The sequence below is a fragment of the Musca domestica genome, unplaced genomic scaffold (genome assembly GCF_030504385.1).
Source record: "Musca domestica strain aabys unplaced genomic scaffold, Musca_domestica.polishedcontigs.V.1.1 34, whole genome shotgun sequence".
NCBI classification, from domain to species: Eukaryota; Metazoa; Arthropoda; class Insecta; order Diptera; family Muscidae; genus Musca; species Musca domestica.
The window spans coordinates 3,452,732-3,475,129 of NW_026712313.1; the positions used below are offsets into that span (position 1 = coordinate 3,452,732).

Here is a 22,398-nt window from a genome sequence, read left to right on the forward strand (position 1 = left end):
TTGGTTCATGGTAAAAATCTGCTTGGACTGACGCTTCAAACGCGGTACGTCATTAAGCGATGTGACATCTCTGTCAAAAGTTATGGCGTTGCCAGATGGGTCCGTCGAATGGGCAACCCTGTATATGGGAGCTATACCAATATCTGAACCAATTTTCATGTACTAGCTTCTAGACTGAATTCGGTCGGATGTGCCGAAATTCAGTCCTTTAGGGCTGATATTGGCCATTTAGTGCACAATTAATCTCAAATCGGTTGCGGATATATATGGGAGCTATATCCAAATCTGAAGTGATTTTGTTAAAATTTGATACACTTATTTCAGAGCTGTATTTGATCTCTGGAATGCATATTACGCTTATGAGGGACTTTAAACCCCGAATCGGATAAAACATATGGAAGCTATAGCTATATCTCAACTCCAAATTTTATTAAATGGCTGGTAGACTGAATTCGGTGGGATGTACCGAAATTCAGGTCATTTGGACTTATATTGGCCATTTGGTTTACAATTAAACCGAAATCGTTTGAAGAAATATGGGAGCTATATCTAAATCTGATCCGTTTATCACCAATTTAAATAGGGTTCGTCCTTGGCCCAAACAAATATTGTTTGAAAAATGTCATCTCAATTGGATTATAAATGAGACCTGCATTTTGTTCACAGGAATACATGGACGGACTGGCATGCATAAATCGACTCTGAAAGTAATTCTATGAAGATCCTCAAAAGTAACTATGGGTCTATCTCGCTTCCTTCTCCATGTTACAAACAAATGCACGAAGACATAACACCCTTACCACCCTTATGTGGTATAGGGTATAAAAAGGGTGATATTCGATCAACCAAAAAACCTATATTTGTAGGTTGCTTTTTCATGAACGACACGCCATCACACACCGAAACAAAAAAGGAAAAATATTATGTGAGATATCCCATGAAACCTAGAATCTTCAAAACATTTTAAATTTCTGTAGATCCCACAAAAATAAATAAATAATGATTTCCATTTTTAATTTTTTTCGAATTGGTTCGGTTTTGCCCTCTTAGATAATCATTTTAGTTGGAAGAAATCTATTAAAACAAGTAACAAAGCTGTAAGTTCGATCGGGCCTCATTCTGAATACCCTCCACCAAGTGGGTGGAATTTGGCAATTTTCAAAAAAAAAAAAAAAAAATCTGTTAAAATTAAAAAAAAAAAACGAATATAGTCATTATATTAGACTCTATACGTCAACGTGGACCTAAAAAATCGGTGAATAATAAAAAAACATCAAAGTGCCGCGTATGGAGAGCGTGGACCTACACAGACAATTATCTGCGATAGGCTGTAGTACCCATTACGAACTTCAAATACCAAATTTAAAACAATTCCGGTGAATAATGTCGCTAAAATCATCAAAATACCTATACGAAGACATGAACCTGCACAGACAATTTTCTGTCTTAAATTTGAAACAATTCCGGTGAATAATGTCGCTGAAATCATTAATGTACCTAACATCAGGAGGTACAGTTATTTGGCGGCTATACGAAGACGTGGACATGACCCATTTTCAATACCAAAAATACTGCAGACATAATACACATTTAAGTAAAATTTTATCAACCTACTTCATTTCGTTCAGAAGCTAGAGTTATTTTCACAGATGGTCGGACATCGCTAAATCGAAATAGAATTCTTTGCTGATCAAGAATATATATATATACTTTGTGGAGTCTAAAATGTATATTTCGAGGTGTTACAAACGGAATGACAAACTTAAAGGGATTTTGAATATAAATGTGGCTATAGGTATGTTATTATACCCTACACCACAAGGTGGTCAGGGTATTATGTCTTTGTGCATTTGTTTGTAACAGGCAAAAGGAAACGAGATAGGCCCATAGTTCCTTTTGATGATCTGCATTCTGAGTCGATTTATGCATGTCCGTCCGTCCGTCTGTCCATGTATTTTTGTAAACAAAGTACAGGTCGCATTTATTGCCCGATCCAGATCCTTTGCACACATCATTTGGACTCAAGGACGAACCCTATTGAAATTGGAGATAATCGGTCAAAATTTAGATATAGCTCCCATATATATCTTCGTCCGATTTGCCTTTTATTGTGCACCAAACGTGTAATATCAGCCCTAATTGTATGGAATTTTACATATACACCCAAATTAAGCCTGAAAATGAGTATGCCAAATTTGATCGAAATCGGTTCAGATATAGCTATAGCTCCAATATATATTGTTCATCCGATTTGTCCGGAATATGCACTCTGCAACAAGAATATTTGGGGAAATATATCAAATACAACTCAGAAATACATTTGCCAAATTTTATCGAGATCAGTTCAGATTTGGATATAGCTCCCATATATAACTTCGTCCGATTTACCTTTTATTGTGCACCAAACGTCTAATATTTGTCTAAATGGGATGGAATTTGGCACTTACGACCGAAAAGAGTCTAGAAGCTAGTATTTCAAATTTGGTGAAGATCGGTTCAGATATAGCTATAGAGTCCATCTATATTGTTCATCCGATTTGTTACATTTGTTACCCACAACCGTAATATGCACTTCATAACAACAATGTTCAGGGAAATATATCAAATACAACTCAGAAATATCTTTGCCAAATTATATCGAGATCGGTTCAGATTTGGATATAGCTCCCATATATATTTTTATCTGATTTCAAATTAATTTTGCACCAAATGGGCAACACAAGTCCGAATTTAAAGGATACAAATGCTTCGGCATATTTGGTCCTTTGAATTTTAAATTATAATTATAATCATAACTTGTATGATTGAATTCTCTCATAAAAACATTTAATTGTTATGTGGAGCTCTACTAAATTAGCAACGTGGTGTAGGGTATCATAAAGTCGGCCCCGCCCGAGGTCTAAAGGTCTTAAAATGAAAGCTAAGGTGTGACACCCCAATTCTCAATAGACATCTGATCTAACAAAATCTCGCAACAGTTGCGGGTCTATAGTTGAGAAGTTTATTAACACACCTAATACTTTGTAGTGTTTCTTTTCTATTTAAATAAAAAATTGTTATCCAAGTCAATTGGATCCCCCAAATTCCTCAAATTCAAAATTGTGTCATAATTCAGAACAATTATATATCACTCACAGTCAATTTCAATTTGAATATTGGTTTTTATTTATTCTCTCTTTCTTGTTTTACAAAATACAACTTAAAAAACGAAAAAATAATGATAATCAAAAAAATAATAATAAAGCATATTTATCCACATTTTACTCTTTTTTAATTGTAAAATTAAAAATTTGTCAAATCAGTATTTAAAAAAAAAAAAATGAAAATAAACTCGGTGTAATTCGTTGATTGACATTTAACAAAGAAAAATAAACTTAAATCTATGAAAAATCTTCAAATACATGGAAAATAATTATGACATAGAATATTGGAAATAACACGAAGAAAAAAAGAACATATTAATTTTGGAATACTACAAATTGAATTTTGAAGAAAATATTGGAGGAAATAAATTCTAAATCAAAAATAATAAAAAATTACAAAAATTATTTTTTTAAGATACAAACAAATTTGGATTGATTTTTTCAAACTTAAACTACTCCCTCCATAACGCGAAAGGGAGAAATTTCCATAATTTTTGTTTTATTTTGCATCCGAAAATCATCAGAATGTCAAATTTTCTTAGGGGATTTAAGTTTTTAGAAAATCAACTCCAAATTTGTTTATCTCCATATTTGTTGTTAATTTAAGTGTTCTTTCTTTTATAGTAATATCTTGTATGTATATGTAAGTCTATATGTATTTGTATTTGACAAAGAACAATATATATGTGTGTACTAATAATATAAAGACGAAGAAAATCAGGTTTATATCTTTGCTGTGGGAAAATTTCATTACATTTTTTTTATTTTCCATAGGCTAACATTATCAAATCCATTTTCCATCCATTTTATTTATATTTTTTGTTTTTTGCTTTTTTATAAAACTAAACTAAAATTAAATAATAATTATAATTAATAATAATATATTTTTCTTTACTTATTTCTTTTATTTTTGTTTCTTACAAACGGAAGTGAAGGGAATTACCAAAGTAATGTAGATTTTTTCTTTAAAAAAACAAAAAGAGAAAAACATGTGGAAGAGAGAGAAAAAAGGAGGACAAAAAACTCAACACTCAACTCACAAGATTTTGCAATTAAATTAAAACTAAATGAAAAAAAAAAACATAAATTTTACATACAAATTTGTTTGAATAGAATATAATCTAAGAAAATTTCCTATATCTCGATATAGGTACAATTAAATGTTACTCCAGGGGCAAAGACCTTTCTTTCTTTGTTGGTCTTATTGTCCAAATAATTTTTTTTGCAAAAATAATATTTTTGTTGAATTTCATTTGAATAAAAAATAAATTTCGAGAAGTCCCTCCTTGTTTTGTTTTTTTTTTTTCGTTAGTGTTTGTATGGGAATTGGGGGTTTTCTTTTTCTATATATATTTAGGTATGTGTTTGTGTGGGTGTGTAATTTTCTTAAAAACATAAATTTTTTCTGTTTATTTTATTTTATTTTATTTTATTTTATTTTATTTCAATTCAGTCCTTTGTCCCGCCCGCAGTTTTGCTCTCGCATTCAGATATTCCGGATTGACGTACTGCTTATCGTCGTCATTATTTTCCTGATTTTGAAGGCGGGCTTGTGCATGCTTTTGAGCTCGTTCCATTATCACACGATTGAGTTCACTTTTAAGGCCGTAGGTGGGTGAGGGAGGCTGCTGTTCCATGTTATGCTGTTGCCGTTTCTCATAGGCACGCTGCAGTTCTGTTTTCTGATTTAGAACACTGATGCCCCTGCAAAAATAGAGAGATGGGGAAATGATAAAAAATATATATTAGCAGAAAATATATATTAGCAAAAAAAAAAAAAAAAAAAAAAAAAAAAAAAATAAAAAAAAATTGAAAAAATTTTTTTGAAAAATTTCGGTGGATGCTTTATATTTGGAAGACACCTCTCGAAAACCTCTCAAGTAATGTAACCAATAATTTTGTATAAGCATGCCAATTGCTGCGAACGAGTTCTATAAGATGGGATTTTTTGGAATCCGAGGAAAAAAGTCCCAAAAGGTGTAAAAGATTATACCAATGGTATTGAGGGATGGATAATAGCTAGAACACTTAAGTTATGTAAATATAGGACAGACAATCAAAAAAGTAAAACAGATATAAAAATAGTACTAAGAAGGTACAATAATTACTAAAAGCTACAAATGTACTGAAAGGTAGTCAAGATTGGCGTTAATAGAATGTGCAGAACTTGAAGCTTGAAATTTGGTATGAAGGGGTTTTATGGATTTTAAATATTCGCATTAAAAATGTACGAAAAGTACTCAAAGGTACAAATAAATGTTTATTATTATAAAAAAGTAGTCAAAAAGTATCAGTCGGTTTTGCCGACAGATGTGTACCCTCAACCAATGTTCGATTAAATTGTTGACCTCTATCGAGTAAGTTCAGAAGAAATGGCCCAATGTTGTCCATTTCGTAGCAGGTCACAATAAATATATGATACAAAATACAAAAACCTGCAACCAAACTTAAGCCTGCTGTCATTTCTAAGCCACTCTCCCGACAGTTGTTAAAATTTTTCCCGTGACAGCTCATCATATTGTTTACAAGCGTACAAAAACATTTTGGTGAGAATTTTCCAGAAAAAAAGTTATTCGTGATGGAATTCAAGCGTCATAGTGTGATTTATTTATATTTGGCGTAAAAACTACAAGTGGCTATCGTTAGAGCACTCCAGCATTTAAATGTGAAAAAATCTTGTGTCTCGTACCATCGCTCGTCTGGTGCTGGTAGCGTAGCCCGACGTCAAGGAAGTGGCCGGAAGAAAACAGCAACACCAGCAGAAATGGTTCGAAAAATAAAGAAGCGACTTTGCATCTATATTATCGCAATATTCCATTTGGCAAATATTGAAAAATAAGCTCGGGTAAAGTCTTTGAAATTCCAAAAAGTGCAAGAACTTACACCGCAACGGAAAGAAAATAGACTGACCATCAGAACTCAAGCGCCCGCCATGGTGATGGTGTGGGCCGCCATAACAGCCGATAGTCGCTCTCCGCTCGTATTAATCGACCGTGCATCAGAATAAATGCCGAATATTATCGCGAAAATATTCTGGAGGGTGTATAAAAGCCTTGGGCATGCAAACATTTTGGCCGCAGAACTTGGACATTCCAACAGGTTTCAGCACCATCGCTCTCAGCAAGCGCAACACAAGGCATTAAAAAATACCAAAGTGTTGATCAGTTCCAGCATGCGCTTCGCCGGGAATGGGCCAAAATACCGCAGAGCAACATTCGGGCAGTGTGTGACGGTTTTAGTAGAGCTTGAAGGCCATAATTCGTGCCAAAGGTGACCAATTCGAACAAATCTAAACTTATTCTTAAATTTAATGCTATTTCCGGCGTTGTTTGCTTCCATTCAATAAACGTAAAATTTATGGCGTTTAACTTTTGTTGCAGTGTTTCTATCTCACCCTGTATATTTGCCCCAATCAAAATTATTATGCCCCCAACTCATAGACCTGGCACGTCCTCATATTTGTATCAGACTTTGTCAGTTGTGAAAATGGACACGACTTGTTTTGGCAAGACCTTATAAAAATATTCTTCAAAGATTGACAAATACAAATGTCAAAAAATTTAAATGTTTTAAAAACTCCCCGCGTCTGGTCAAACATGGAACAACATATTAGATGGGCACAAATTAGAACAAATCGGAGACCTCGTTCGCACAGTAAGTGGCAAAACTTTAGCCTTTTGTGAGTAAGGTAGTAATGGAAATAGACCTATGGTTTCTATTAACATTGAAATGACCCAAAATTGAAAAAAAAAACACGGATGACATTGGGATATTTTTGATATTTAAAAAGTAGATATATCTGTGGACGAGATTCCAGAAAGGAAAGGGCAAACATTTATGGAAAACTGCACACAAGATCTAATACTGGTATAAATAATGGCGCTTTAAAAACGAATGCGCATGTCAAATTCAGAATTTTTTACTTTGCGGGGAGGGACAACCAAAATATTTCATTGTAACACCTGAACTATATGACTGCATTACCTTGTGCCAAATTTGGACTACATTGAGTACGTCTTTCGGTTTATATGAGATATTTGTAAATTTATGAGAGATGTACCAGCAAGAGGGGATCTATGTATTCCATTTGATCTAATACTGAGGAAAAAATTGCGAAGTTTGCTCATTTCACATTCTACTTTAGTAATTATTATGTTTTTATTATTCCATATTTTTATACCCTACACCGCATAGTATTAAGGGTGTTATGTCTTCGTGCATTTGTTTCTAACAGGGAGAAGGAAGCGAGATAGACCCATAGTTACTTCAGAGGATATTTATAGAATCATTTCTGAGTCGATTTATGCATGTCAGTCAGTCCGTCCGTCCGTCCGTCTGTTCATGTATTCATGTGAACAAAATGCAGGTCGCATTTATTATCCGATTGAGATGTAATTTTGCAAACAATATTTGTTTGGCCCAAGAACGAACCTTTTTGAAATTGATGATAATCGGATCAGATTTAGGTATAGCCTAACGACCTAACGACCTGAATTTTGGTTCATCTGACCAAATTCAGGCTAGCCGCAAGTACATCAAATTTAGAGAAAATCGGTTCAGATATAGCTATATATCCCATATATATGTTTCACCCGATTGGGGATTTTAAGTCCCTCATATGCGTAATATGCACTACACAACAATGATATTTGGTACCAAACACCTCTGCCAAATTTTATCAAGATCGCTTCAGATTTGGATATAGCTCCCATATATATCTTCAACCCAATTCGGGTTAATTGTGCGCCAAATGGCCAATATCAGCCCAAATGACCTGCATTTTGGCACATTACACCGAATTCAGTCTGGAAGAAAGTACACCAAATTTGGTGAAAATCGGTTCAGATATAGCTACATCTTATATATATATATATATATATATATATATATATATATATATATATATATATATAAGAAATATTTTTGCCAAATTTTATCGAGAACGACTAAAATTTCCATATAGCTCCCCTATATATTCTTGAGCCGATTTCAGGTTTATTGTGCAAATAATGGCTAATATCAGCCAAAATGGAGTGAATTTCGCGACGTACGTTCACATTTTGTGGAACTCCGCTACACATTTTTTATTATATAATCCTTCTCGAAGTGATATCATGCACCCTATAGCAATGTTATTTGTGAAAATCGATTAGTGAAAATCGATTCAGAATTGGATATGCCTACTATATATTAGTTCCCTCTGAAACCAAACTATAACTGCTCAAAAGCCAAAAGTTGGTCGGTCTACTAAATATCCATAGTGGTCTGATAAAAATATTACCATTTCATTAAGTTCACCTATATTAGAAAATACATTTGTTTCGTGTAAGTTTTTTATACCCTCAGCCATATGGCTACAGAGGGTATATATCATTCGATACGGCCAAAAAGTGCCTAGTCGAAATAACGGTCTCTTTGGAGCAAATCCGTTTCAGAACATTTGAAGTCGATCTAACGATGTCCGTCCATCCGTCTGCCTGTCTGGCTGGCTGGTGCGCACGATAACTCTCGAAGGGAGTATCCGATTTGGTCCAAATTGGGTACATCGTAATATTTTTGTCAAACTTAGATCGAATTCGGAGATGGGCAATATCGGTCCACTTCTTCTGGTACCTCCCCCACAAAACGTCGAAATTTGTAAAAAAATATATTTTTTGCACAGAAAGGGAAAGGATAATCCGAATTTGCTCCAACTTTGCAAATCCTAATATTTGCGTCAGTACTAGGTCAACATTTTGAATAATTGCAACTCTCATAAAATGTGATGTAAGAGTCCGATTGTCTTCAAATTTCACACTTCCCAATATTTATATTAATCCAAGGTCTGGTGTTAAGATGAACAATATCGGTCCACTCCATCTGGTATCTCCTCCACAAAAGTTCGAAATGATCAAAAAATATATTTTTGCACAAAAAGAGAAAGGATAATCCGATTCTGCTCCAACTTTGCATATCCTAAAATTTGCGTCAGTACTAGGTCAGGTGTGAAAATGGACAATATCGGTCCACTCCATCAAGTACCTCCCCCACAAATGGTCAAAATTTTGAATAATTACAATCTCATTAAATGTGATGTAAAAGTCCGTTTGTCTTCAAATTTGACACATCCTAATATTTGTATTAACCCATGGTCTGGTGGGAAGGGGGAATACATCGGTCCACTCCCTCTGGTACCTCTCCCACAAAATATTGAAATTTTGTGTACCCATGAAGCTCATAAAACGCCAAATTAACATCCGATTCCATTTAGACTTGGCAGATCTGTCGCAATAATGGCCCACTGCTTCGGGACCTGCTCCATAGAGGGTCAAACGTTTGAATAATCTTAACACTAGTCAAAATATATTTAAATAATCGAACATAGGCTGAGGGTATATATATGGCGGCAATACCGACTGATACTTTTTAACTTGTTTTTTTTTTTTTTTTTTTTTTTTTTTTTGAAAATGTTGAACATTTTTATTGGAGATACTCGAATGAACCAAAAAGTATTTCATTAAACGAAGTATTTCGACAGAAAATTCGAAGCCTTCCAAGCTCCACAAATCTTGATGCATCCATATATAAGAATTGACCTAATGAAAATAATTGCTTTGGAAAGCCCTCAAAGTAAATTGTCTTCTTTTTATCCACTATGAATACACAATACCAAACTTCAGTCAATCCTTTGCAAAATGTTGGCTAGAAATTTCACAATTTCAAAATCTAAAAAATAATAGTCTTCTTTTAGGAAGACTGAATAAAAAAAACTAAACATAGCATCATCAAAATTTCGAAACACTCAACATTTTATTGCGTTCATTGCATTTTTTTAAATAGGCTACAAAATACTTTCAGAATTCGCCCGACAAAAATAATTCCAAAATAGCAACATTACTCCACAAAAAAAAAATCCGCAGCAGCCAACAAATTCACGCCAGTCATCGAAAATAATTTCCGTTTCAAAGTGGGTATCTACTTACATTTTTGTATTGAATTTTAATTCTCGATGCAGTTGTTTGCGATCCGTTGACGTTAGACAGGGATTTATGAGTTTCTTTGGTAATATCAGGCCATTGGCGTCTGTTTGTACTCCCGGTGGTGGAGGTGGTGGTGGCGTTGGCATCATCATTGTTGCTAATTTCTCTTTGATATCACAACCGTTTCCAAGCTCGTCAACTTCGGTTCTGCTATGCGGTCTAAAATCTCCACTGGCTGGACCGTCGACAAAGTCTATCGCCGATGCTGATGGAGATGGAGATGCCGATGATGCTGATGTCTGGTGTTCACAATCTGCAAAAAACAACATCGGAACAGACCGACAATAATAAATGATCAGTACGAGACACAGAACAAAATTAAAAAAAGAAAACGATTCAACAATAGATTTTTAACAATCACACACACACACACACAGAGCAGACACAAAAGAGAAAATTATCAGAATTGAATGGAGAATTATGAGTTTGGCGAACAAAAATAAACGATAAATGGATTAAAAAAAAAAAAAAATCCAAAATAGCAACATAAGGGGGGGTTAACTTTGTGTTAAAAAAAAAATAAATAAATATAATAAACAAAATAATTTATGACAAATCACGGTAGAATTCAGAGAGAAAACTGTAAAAAATACCCCATCTCAGTTGGCGAAGATACCAATGGCATTTGTTCTGCAAAGAATTCGACTAACCATTCTCGTTGACTAGTTAAGTTGAATGATAAATGGTTCGTTCTTCTAATGCTGTCATCCATAACGGAAATTTTGAAAACCATTTCAAAACAAATCAATAAAATCATTTATTTTAATAAAAATCACAAATTATGCGAAAATGATTTGTTGTCTCCGAGAATGAATTGATGGTGTTGAGATTTACAATGGCGTCTAACATAATAAAAAACGGTATTGAATGATAAGGTCATTATTTTTTTTATTAAAAAATATGGCCTAAAAAGTATCAATATGTATATACGGATATACGGATTTAGAATTAGTGGGATAAAAAAAAACGTATTTGTGGGTGATCTGTATATTCTCTTATTTTTTGAGAAGTTGTTGACTCTTTTTTGAAGAAGATAAAGTGTTAAAGGGAACGGAGATTTCTTTTAAAATATATGTGGCCATTTATGCGAGTCGTGAATCGATCAAAGTTTGATGCTCTTCTCAAGAGATTTAGATTTTTTAACTTTTTATACCCTCCGCCATTCTATGGAGGGTATATTAACTTAGTCATTCCTTTTGTAACTCTTCGAAATATTCATAATAGACCCTTCAAAGTATATATATTCTGGATCAGAGTAAAATTCTAAGTCGATCTAGCGATGACCGTCTGTCTGTCTATCTATCTGTTCGTCTGTCTGTTGTAATCACGCTATCTTTCGAACGAAGTGAGATAGAAGCCTAAAATTTTGCATACATGAATAATTTTCCAGTAGGCAAGTTAAGTTTGTAAATCATGTCGGTCCACGTTTTCGTATAGCCCCCATATAACGGTACCTCCCGATATTCGGTATTTTCATGATTTTAGCGACATTATTTACCGGAATTATTTAAACTTTCGTACTGGAAGATACCAATGGGTACTACAGCCTATGGCAAAAATTTTTGTATACAAGTTCAAATCTTCGTATAGCCCCCATATAAGGGTACCTCCCGATATTCGGTATTTTCAGAATTTTTTTCGGAATTTTTTTATTTTTTTTTTTTTTTTTTTTTAAATTTTCAATTTCTTTCGAAATGGTGGAGGGTATTAAAAGTTCGGCCCGGCTGAACTTAGCTTTTTATACCCTACAACACTATGTGTTGGGGGTATTATAAGTTTGATTGGGCCAGAATTTATGTAACACCTCGAAATATTGGTTTCCCATATAGGAAAGTATGTATGGATCTTCCTAGCTCGCCGAGCTGAGTCGATCCAGCTATGTATGTCCGTCCGTCCGTCTGTCCGTCTGTCCATGTTAATTTGTAATTACTCTACAGGTCGCAATTATGGTCTGATCTTCACGAAATTTAAAATGAAGGTGGGGGGGAGGGGTTAGCGTCAGAATAGAAGCCTATTTCTTTTGAGATGATCGCTAAATGTTTAGGGGTTGAAATGGACCAAATCCTGAAAAAATATCGGATTTTGCAGTAGCTATACAGGTCGCAATTATAGACCAATCGACGCGGAATTTTGTATGTAGCGGGCGGGGAAGAAGCCTACCAATTTGGGTGGTCATCGGATAATATTTAGCGGGTAAAATAGACCATATCTTTTGTGTTGAAAACATTCAACATTTTTCATTAAACCGCTATATATATGTCTATCAAAGAAGATATGCTTGAAAGATCTCTTATATGTCGAGAACGGCTGAACTGCTTTCGACAGTTCTCATTAATTCAGAATGGCCTCTTGGCAGGAAAGAAAAAACGTCTAAAAATCGCATAAAAATATCTCTCTAAAGATGAAAATATTGGTTTTGTAAAATTTTCTCATATTTTTTCAATTTTGTCATATTTTTGGCATATTTTCATTTTGAATTAAACATTTGGTTATATTTCTACAGCTAACAAAACTAAGTAGTTAGGATATCAGGATATCATATACAGATCGCATTTATGGCCCGATCTTTACGAAATTTTGCATGGGTATAAGATGAGGGTCAGAATAGAAGCCTACTCTTTTTGGAGATGATCGCAATATATTTAGGGATTGAAATGGACCAAAAAACTGCAAAATTGTCAGCAGGTCGTAATTATCGCCCGATCCTCACGCACATTTGAATGGGGGTTACCGGAGATTGCAAAAGCCAAGCAGTTTTGGATGGCCATCCAAAAATATTCAATGTGTGAAGGAGTTTGCCAACTTTTGTAGACAAAATACGAAAATGTCCATTCCAGTGACTCTTTGGAGAATTCACAAATACAGGAAAGACCCACTTCTGACTATTTCGTTAACGCTGATTTCATGAAGAATATAGTCAAATGTCAGTATCTCATATAGATGCGTTTCAGTCAAAAACCAATAATAAATGTTAATCTTTTGCCACTTCTGAGAGATTATAGGTCTTTGGGAAATATTGGTTCCAGATCTAGGAAGACCATTTACGTGCAACATCTGCCAATAAATTGGAAATGAGCAACTTAGTTTAAGTTGTTATTGGTCTAAAATTAGAGAACGAAACCTGATGGCTTTCTTTTATTATTTGTCACAATATCTTGTGGAATTCTTTCGAGTATCTCGCCTATATAAACAGTATCGTTTATTATAGTGTTGTAGGGTATTCAATGGTCGGCCCCGCTCTACTGTAGCCTTTGCGTACTTGTTTTACTTGTTTTTTTAGAAGGGTTAGTTCCTTCTCCTTCCAAGGTTAGAACTTTTCCTTTATGTGGATGACCTGCGGAAGATCTCCTATTTATAGAAGACCACTGAAAGGTATTTTTTGCTCAGAAGCATTCTTAAGAATCTTGTGTGTGTAGAAGATCTCTGAAAGGTTTACTGTATTGTAAAACCAGTAAGGAAAGATTAAAAATGGGGTAGGACCGACTATATGATACCCTACACCACTATGCATATTTAGTAGAGCTCCCTTAACAAAAGAATTTATTTGAAGTGAATCATACCACCTATCAACATTTGCTTATAGTTTGGTTTGGGAACTAATATGTGGGAGGCATATCCAATTCTGAATTGATTTTCAATAAATTTGACGGAGACATTTTAATCTTTTATACCAAATAACATTGCTATAGAGTGCATGAGTTCCGCCAAATGGAAACGTATTCCCGAAATTCACTCAATTTAGGCTAATATTAGCCATTATTTGCACAATAAACCTGAAATCGGATTATCGATTTATATGGGAGCTATATCCAAATCTTAGCCGATCTCGATAAAATTTGGCAAAGGTATTTCCGAGCTCTATGAGATAGCTGGTACCATATATCATTGTTTTCGAATGCATATTACGAATGTGAGGGATTTTAACACCAAATCGGATGAAACATATATATGGGAACTATAGCTGTATCTGAACCGATTTCACCAAAATCGTATGCGCTTGCTTTTAGGCTGAAATCCATAGGAAGTGCCAAGATGCAGCTCATTTGGGTAGATATTATCAATATGCTGAACAATAAACCTAAAATCGAATAAAGATTTATATGAGAGCTATATCTAAATCTGAACTGATCTAGACCAAATTTTAAACACTTATTTCTGAGCTGTATCTGATATCGGGTACCATATATGATTGTTGTGAAATGCATATTACGCATGTGAGGGACTTTAACACCACATCGGAAAAAACATATACAGCGTGAGATGAAAAAACTGCAACCAATTTCAGACTGCTGTCATTTCTAATCCACTCGTCCGACATCTGTTTAAATTATTCCAGTGACAAGCGTACAAAAGCATTTTGATGAGAATTTTCCAGAAAAAAAGTTATTCGTGATGGAATTCAAGCGTGATAGCGTGATTTCTTTTTATTTGGCTGTAAAACCACAAGTGGTTATCGTTAGAGCACTCCAGCTCTTAGATGTGAATAAATCTTTTGTATCTCGTACCATCGCTGTTACCGTCATGCTAGTAGCGTAGCCCGACGTCAAGGAAGAAAACAGCAACATCAGCAAAAACGGTTCGAAAAGTAAAGAAGCGACTTTATGGAAACCCGCATCGCAGTGGCCGAAAAATGGCTCTTCAGCTGAACATATCGCAATATTCCATTCTGCAAATATTGAAAAATGAGCTCGGGGGAAAGCCATTGAAATTCCAAAAAGTGCAAGAACATACACCGCAACAGGATTAGCTTGGCCGAAAGTGGTGAACTGTCGAATTTGGTTTTCTCCGATGAGGAAACATTCGTTGTCCAGCAGTTTGTAAACAAGCAAAATGATCGACGCTTGCCAAAGAGGTCAGCTGAAAATGTGCACCTTCGATTGGCCACCAGAACTCAAGCGCCGGCCATGTGGTGTGCCGGTGTGGGCCGCCATTACTACCGATGGTCGCTATCGGCTTTAATCGTCCGTGGCATCAGAATAAATGACGAATATTATCGCGAAACTGTTCTGAAGGGTGTATTAAAGCCTTGGGCACGCAAACATTTTGGCCGCAGACCTTGGACATTCCAACAGGACTCAGCAAATTCGCCCTCAGAACCCAAGAATGGTTACAAAATGAGGTTCCTCGTTTCATTTCCCGCGCACAGTGGCCACCAAAATCTCCGAATACCAATCCGTTGGACTATTGTGTCTGAAGTATTTTGGAAAGCAAGGTTGGCACTAAAAAATACCAAAGTGTCGATCACCTCAAGCAAGCGCTTCGCCGGGAGTTGGTCAAAATACCACCGAGCTACATTCGGGCAGTGTGTGACTGTTTCATTAGCCGTTTGAAGGCCATAATTCGTGCCAAAGGTGACCAATTCGAACAAATCTAAACTTATTCTAAAATTTGATGCCATTTCCGACATTTTTTGCTTTCATTCAATAAAATTTAAAAAAAAAATGTAAAAATGATGGTGTTTGACTTTGTTGCAGTTTTTTTTTTATTAGCTCAAGGTCTGATGTGAAGATAGGCAATATAGCCAAAAATGTTCAAAGAAAATATTTTACTCCAAAGAAAGTTAAATGGTCATTCGATTTAATTCAAACTTTGCAAATCCTAATATTTGTATAAGTCAGACAGGTCAGGTTGACAATATCAGCCGACTCCATCCAGTACTTCCCCCACAATATATCAACATTTTGAATAACTCTTATAAAATATGAAATAAGAGTCCGATCGTCTTCAAATTTCTCATTCCAGTATTTCCACTAATACAAGATCTGGAACCTCCCCCACAGAGGGTCTACATTTTAAATAGCTCATAAAGCGCAAAATAACTTCCGATTCATTTTAAATTTCACCCATCCCAACATTATTATCAGTATTTGATGAAGTAGAAAGCATCGATCCACTACATTTTCTAAAAATTATCCCATATCTTCTAAACCCATAAAAGAGGAAAATGTTTGTACGTTTGATTGTTTGTAATTTGTGGACTCGAACCTCGCAGAACAGATTGTTTTGAAAATGTCAAATTGTACTACAACATCGCCTGAAAGTAACATAGGCTATATATGTACATTTTTGAAATTCCACTAGGAACATCAGAATCGGAGGTTCCTCCAAAAAATTTGATTTCATATACACATATCTATTAATCTATTACAGATATGTTACAAATTAAGAACGTGTAACGGAATTTGGAACAAAAAAAAATTGCCAAATTATATTGAAATCGGTTCAGATTTGGATATAGCTCCCACATATATTTTCGACCGATTTCATATATTTGATGCATCAAACACGCTTTGTATACCAAAATTTCAAGGAAATTTTGGAATCTGTGATGGAATTTGGTCTAAAAATGTATTTGCCAAATCATATTGAGATCGGTTCAGATTTGGATATAGCTCCCATATCAATCAAACAAGCTGTATATACCAACATATTAAGGTTTAACGGAAATTGGAACAAAAATAAATTTGCCAAATTATATTGAAATCTGCTTAGATTTGGATATGGATCAGGAGGATATATTGTATATATTGATATAGATTTGGGTATATTTGTAAAATTATATTGAATCACCAAACACGCTGTATTAGTCAAATTTCAATAAAGTTTGGAATGTGTGACAGAAAGTGGCTAACTAAGAGAACAGTAAAAAAAACTACAAAACAACTTAATTGAGGCTACGATTATTACGGGGAAATATGTAAGTTGATATATGTTGCTACCTAGAATCCCTCCAATGTCATCCAATATAATTTTTGTAAATTTTCAAACTTTTCTACTCGAAACCTCTTTCCTTTCCACTGTTTTATTTCTAAAACCAAAAGTGTTATTAACTCTAATTTTAATGACATTTTCACAAATTACCCGCATCATACGGCAATTATATGCACAAATGAACACTTCCAAATATGTGTCTTAATAAAATTCCCCAAAATTACCCTAATCTGATGACAACGAAATGGAAAACCCTCTCAATTTCCATAATCGTTTTCAATATATGCATGTAATTATGTAAAAACACTTAATCATGATTAAGACTGCTGTCGTAATATTTATTGCAGCGCTTAATAACGTTTGTCTGTCTATCTGTACTTATTGTAATTGTTATTGGGATATCATTTCGGCTACTGTCATTTTCTCGGCATTTTCTTTTGAACGACTGCTGGCAGCAGTAGATTTACGATAATCATCTGGGCTGCTCCAAGACTCGTCTTATTGAAAGAGAAATGAACTGAAGTACCCGCAGCAGCCACAGCCACACACACACATGCACAACTGCCAATCACTGCCGCCGATACCATCAGCAGGCCGGCAGGCAGCATCAAGCTTTTAAGAGGAAGGAAATGTTAATTTTTATGTTGTTGCTCTTTTCTTTTTTAATGAAAACAAATGATGTGGTAATTGATCGTAAGACATTGTATCAATGGATACTGGCAAAAAAAATTGGAAAATGTTGTAATAATTTTGAAAAAAAAAAAAAATTATTTATAGTTACATAATTAATAGGGAAGTATCGCAACTTTATACAGAAAAAATAGGAGTAGTGGAATAAAAGAAATATATAACCAAGAATATTCTCTAAAAAATTCACTTGTTTATTTTTTTTTAAATCTCATGATTTTTCTTCAATATGAAAATTGAAAAAATATAGAAAAATGTCATTGGTTAAATTTTTTTCCATAGAAAAATTGTCATTGGTGAAAAGTTTTTGATAGAAAAACTTCATTGGTGAAGGTTTTTCTATATCTTCACTTCGTTATTGATGATTTTTCTATTGAAAAACTTCATTGGTGAAGATTTTTCCATAGAAAAATTTTCATTGGTGAACATTTTTCCATAGAAAAATTTTCATTGGTGAACATTTTTCCATAGAAAAATTTTCATTGGTGAACATTTTTCCATAGAAAAATTTTCATTGGTGAACATTTTTCCATAGAAAAATTTTCATTGGTGAACATTTTTCCATAGAAAAATTTCATTGGTGAACATTTTTCCATCGAAAAATTTCATTGGTGAACATTTTTCAATCGAAAAATTTCACTGGTGAACATTTTTCCATCGTAAAATTTCATTGGTGAACATTTTTCCATCGAAAAATTTCATTGGTGAACGTTTTTCCATCGAAAAATTTCATTGGTGAACATTTTTCCATGGAAAAATTTCATTGGTGAACATTTTTCCATCGAAAAATTTCATTGGTGAACATTTTTCCATCGAAAAATTTCATTGGTGAACATTTTTCCATCGAAAAATTTCATTGGTGAACATTTTTCCATCGAAAAATTTTATTGGTGAACATTTTTCCATCGAAAAATTTCATTGGTGAATATTTTTCCATAGAAAAACTTCGTTGGTGAACATTTTTCGATAGAAAATTTCCGCAGGTGAACATTTCTCTATAGAAAAATCTCATTGGTGAACATTTCTCCATCGAAAAATTTCATTGCTGAACATTTTCCCATAGAAAATTTTCATTGGTGAACATTTTCCCATAGAAAATTTTCATTGGTGAACATTTTTCCATCGAAAAATTTCATTGGTGAACATTTTTCCATCGAAAAATTTCATTGGTGAAGAGTTTTCCATAGAAAAATTTCATTGGTGAACATTTTTCCATCGAAAAATTTCATTGGTGAATATTTTTCCATCGAAAATTTTAATTATGGGATCTTCTTCACATAGGAAAATTTTTTTGATGGGGAAAATACATTTTGTCATAAGGGAAAGTTCCGCGAAAGTGGAACACCAAAGTGAAAATGCCACAAAATCATGTTTTACGCTTGCCCTATTAGTTTCCCCCACCGGCATTTATTAGCGTAAAAGAACACAATAGGCCTCTATACGCTTTCATTTTCACCGAACAACGTAAGGGGCGAATGTCTAGTGCAACGTCTGCATGCATACCAGCATGTCTGGTGACTTTTGATCCCTCAAATGAAAAAACGGAAAAGAAAACATGTCTCCTTGTGTTCGCTTTGTAAATTCAATTAAACCAACAAATTAAGGTTAGTTTAAATAATTTACAAAGAAAAATGAAAAGTTCTGCGGACTCATAAAGCTAATGCCATGCCCATTCCATCCCAGCCATCCATGCATCCGACCAACCATCCATCCATCCATGGGTGAGAGCATTCAAAACAAGACATGAATTTAGTTTACAAGCAACTGGATCGCTTTACGGTGGTCTTTACCGTCAGCAAAAGAGTGACCCAGTCGGACGCCCGCCTCACTGAAGTTGAGTAGCTCCCATCAGAAGTTGTCGGCACTCGAAAAAAACAGAAACGAGTGAATAAAAGAAATGTTGTTGTACTCAACAACCACAACAACAACAACAACATTTGTCCAATGATCTTTGAATGCCTCTGTCATGTTGTCGTCGCCTTGTTTGTTTCTTTCTTTTTTTTTTGCTTTTTTTAATAACTTCAAGAATGTTTATTGTGTTACAAGAGAGGTTATTATGTCAATTTTTGTATGCTTGGATAGCTAACTGCCGGGCCAAGTGGCTGACTGGCTCAGCGACCGGTTGTCAATGTGACTATTTTGAATTAGTCGCTTTTTCCACTTATTTGTAAGCTTTTAGATGCTGGACTTTTAATGGCCACAAAAACAAGAACTGCCAACAACAATTTCTCTTAAAAACTTGCCAAACACTGACAACGACAGCGGATAAAAAACACCAACCACTTTCTTCTTTTTGTGGGGGGGCTAGGCTACAATAAAACAACAATTTTATTCTTTCACTTCCACTCAGGGTGGATGGTTGCGAAGAGACTGTTCCCGTTAGATTCTGTCAACCAAAAAAAAAAAAATAAGAAAAAATGTTCATCAACGAAATTTTTCTGTGGAAAAATGTTTACCAATGCCATTTTTCTATGGAAAAATTTTCACCAAAGGCCATTTTTCTATGGAAAAATGTTCACCAATGAAATTTTTCTATGGAAAAATGTTCACCAATGAAATTTTTCTATGCTCACCAATGAAATTTCTCTTCTCTGAAAAATGTTCTCCAAGGAAGTTTTTCCATAGAAAACAGTTCACTAATGAACTTTTTCTATGGAAAAATGTTCACCAATGAAATTTTTCTATGGAAAAATGTTCACCAATGAAATTTTTCTATGGAAAAATGTTCACCAATGAAATTTTTCTATGGAAAAATGTTCAGCAATGACATTTTTCTATGGAAAAATGTTCACCAATGAACTTTTTTCTATAGAAAAATCTTCACCAATGAACTTTTTTATATAGAAAAATCTTCACCAATGAACTTTTTTCTATTGAAAAATCTTCACCAATGAACTTTTTTCTATAGAAAAATCTTCACCAATGAACTTTTTTCTATAGAAAAATCTTCACCAATGAACTTTTTTCTATAGAAAAATCTTCACCAATGAACTTTTTTCTATAGAAAAATCTTCACCAATGAACTTTTTTCTATAGAAAAATCTTCACCAATGAACTTTTTTCTACAGAAAAATCTTCACCAATGAACTTTTTTCTACAGAAAAATCTTCACCAATGAACTTTTTTCTATAGAAAAATCTTCACCAATGAACTTTTTTCTATAGAAAAATCTTCACCAATGAACTTTTTTCTATAGAAAAATCTTCACCAATGAACTTTTTTCTATAGAAAAATCTTCACCAATGAACTTTTTTCTATAGAAAAATCTTCACCAATGAACTTTTTTCTATAGAAAAATCTTCACCAATGAACTTTTTTCTATAGAAAAATCTTCACCAATGAACTTTTTTCTATAGAAAAATCTTCACCAATGAACTTTTTTCTATAGAAAAATCTTCACCAACCAAGTTTTTCTATAGAAAAATATTCACCAACGAAGTTTTTCTGTGAAATTTTTCTATGGAAAAATCTTCACCAATGAAATTTTTCTATAGAAAAATCTTTACCAATGGAATTTTTCTATGGAAAAATCTTCACCAATCAAATTTTTCTATGGAAAAATCTTCACCAATGAAATTTTTCTATGGAAAAATCTTCACCAATGAAATTTTTCTATGGAAAAATCTTCACCAATGAAATTTTTCGATGGAAAAATGTTCACTAATGAAAAACTTTTTATGGAAAAAAGTTCATCAATGAAGTTTTCTTATAGAAAAATATTCACCAACGAAGTTTTTCTATAGAAAAATCTTCACCAACGAAGTTTTTCTATGGAAAAAACCTCACCAATGAAATTTTTCTTTGGAAAAATCTTCACCAATGATATTTTTCTATGGAAAAATGTTCACCAATGAAGTTTTTCCATAGAAAATGTTCACCAATAATTTTTTTCTATAACAAAAAGTTCACCAATGTAGTTTTTCCATAGAAAAATCTTCACCAATGAACATTTTTCTATAGAAAAATCTTCACCAATGAACTTTTTTCTATAGGAAAAATCTTCACCAAAGAACATTTTTCTATAGGAAAAATCTTCACCAATGAACATTTTTCTATAGGAAAAATCTTCACCAATGAAGTTTTTCGATGGAAAAATCTTCATCAATGAAGTTTTTTCTATAGAAAAATCTTCACCAATGAAGTTTTTCGATGGAAAAATCTTCACCAATGAAGTTTTTCGACGGAAAAATCTTCACCAATGAAGTTTTTTCTATGGGAAAATCTTCACCAATGAAGTTTTTCTATAAAAAATCTTCACCAATGAAGTTTTTCTATAGAAAAATCTTTCTATAGGAAAAATCTTCACCAATGAGAATTTTTCTATAGGAAAAATCTTCACCAATGAAAATTTTTCTATAGGAAAAATCTTCACCAATGAAAATTTTTCTATAGGAAAAATCTTCACCAATGAAATTTTTCTGTGGAAAAATATTCACCAATGAAATTTTTCTGTAGAAAAATCTTCACCAATGAAGTTTTTCTGTGGAAAATCTTCACCAATGAAGTTTTTCTATGGAAAAATCTTAACCAATGAACAGTCCTACAACAGTCCTTATTCTTATTGTCTGAAAATTATTTTTTTTAACATTTTTTTTTTACATTTCGTTTTCTCCATCTTCAGCGTTTTGCTAATTCAGAAATATTTTTTGTGTTTTGTAAATAAACTTCATTTTCAGTTCTTTCCTAGTTTTGGTTGTTTGCTGTTGTTGTTACTGTTGTTGTTCTGTAGTTTTGTTTTTTTTTTTTTTTCTGGCTAAATTGTCATATTAACCCAAATCCGCATTTCTATTTGCGTAGCTTTTGGCTTACTTTGCCTTCGCTCTTAAGTTCTTTTGTAG

General features: G+C 33.7%; 1 protein-coding gene across 1 annotated transcript in view; it reads right to left on the minus strand.

Moving 5' to 3' along the window:
• Positions 1–3,312: 3,312 nt before the first annotated feature.
• The window catches only part of LOC101888827 (protein FAM107B), a 28,375-nt gene continuing 9,289 nt past the window's right edge, over positions 3,313–22,398 (minus strand). The window contains exons 2-3 of the mRNA XM_020036608.2: positions 10,106–10,415; positions 3,313–4,847 (exon numbers count right to left, since the gene is read on the minus strand). Coding sequence (XP_019892167.2) covers positions 4,583–4,847; positions 10,106–10,415 — 575 coding nt within the window. The 3' untranslated portion in view covers positions 3,313–4,582. The remainder of the gene's footprint in view (positions 4,848–10,105; positions 10,416–22,398) is intronic.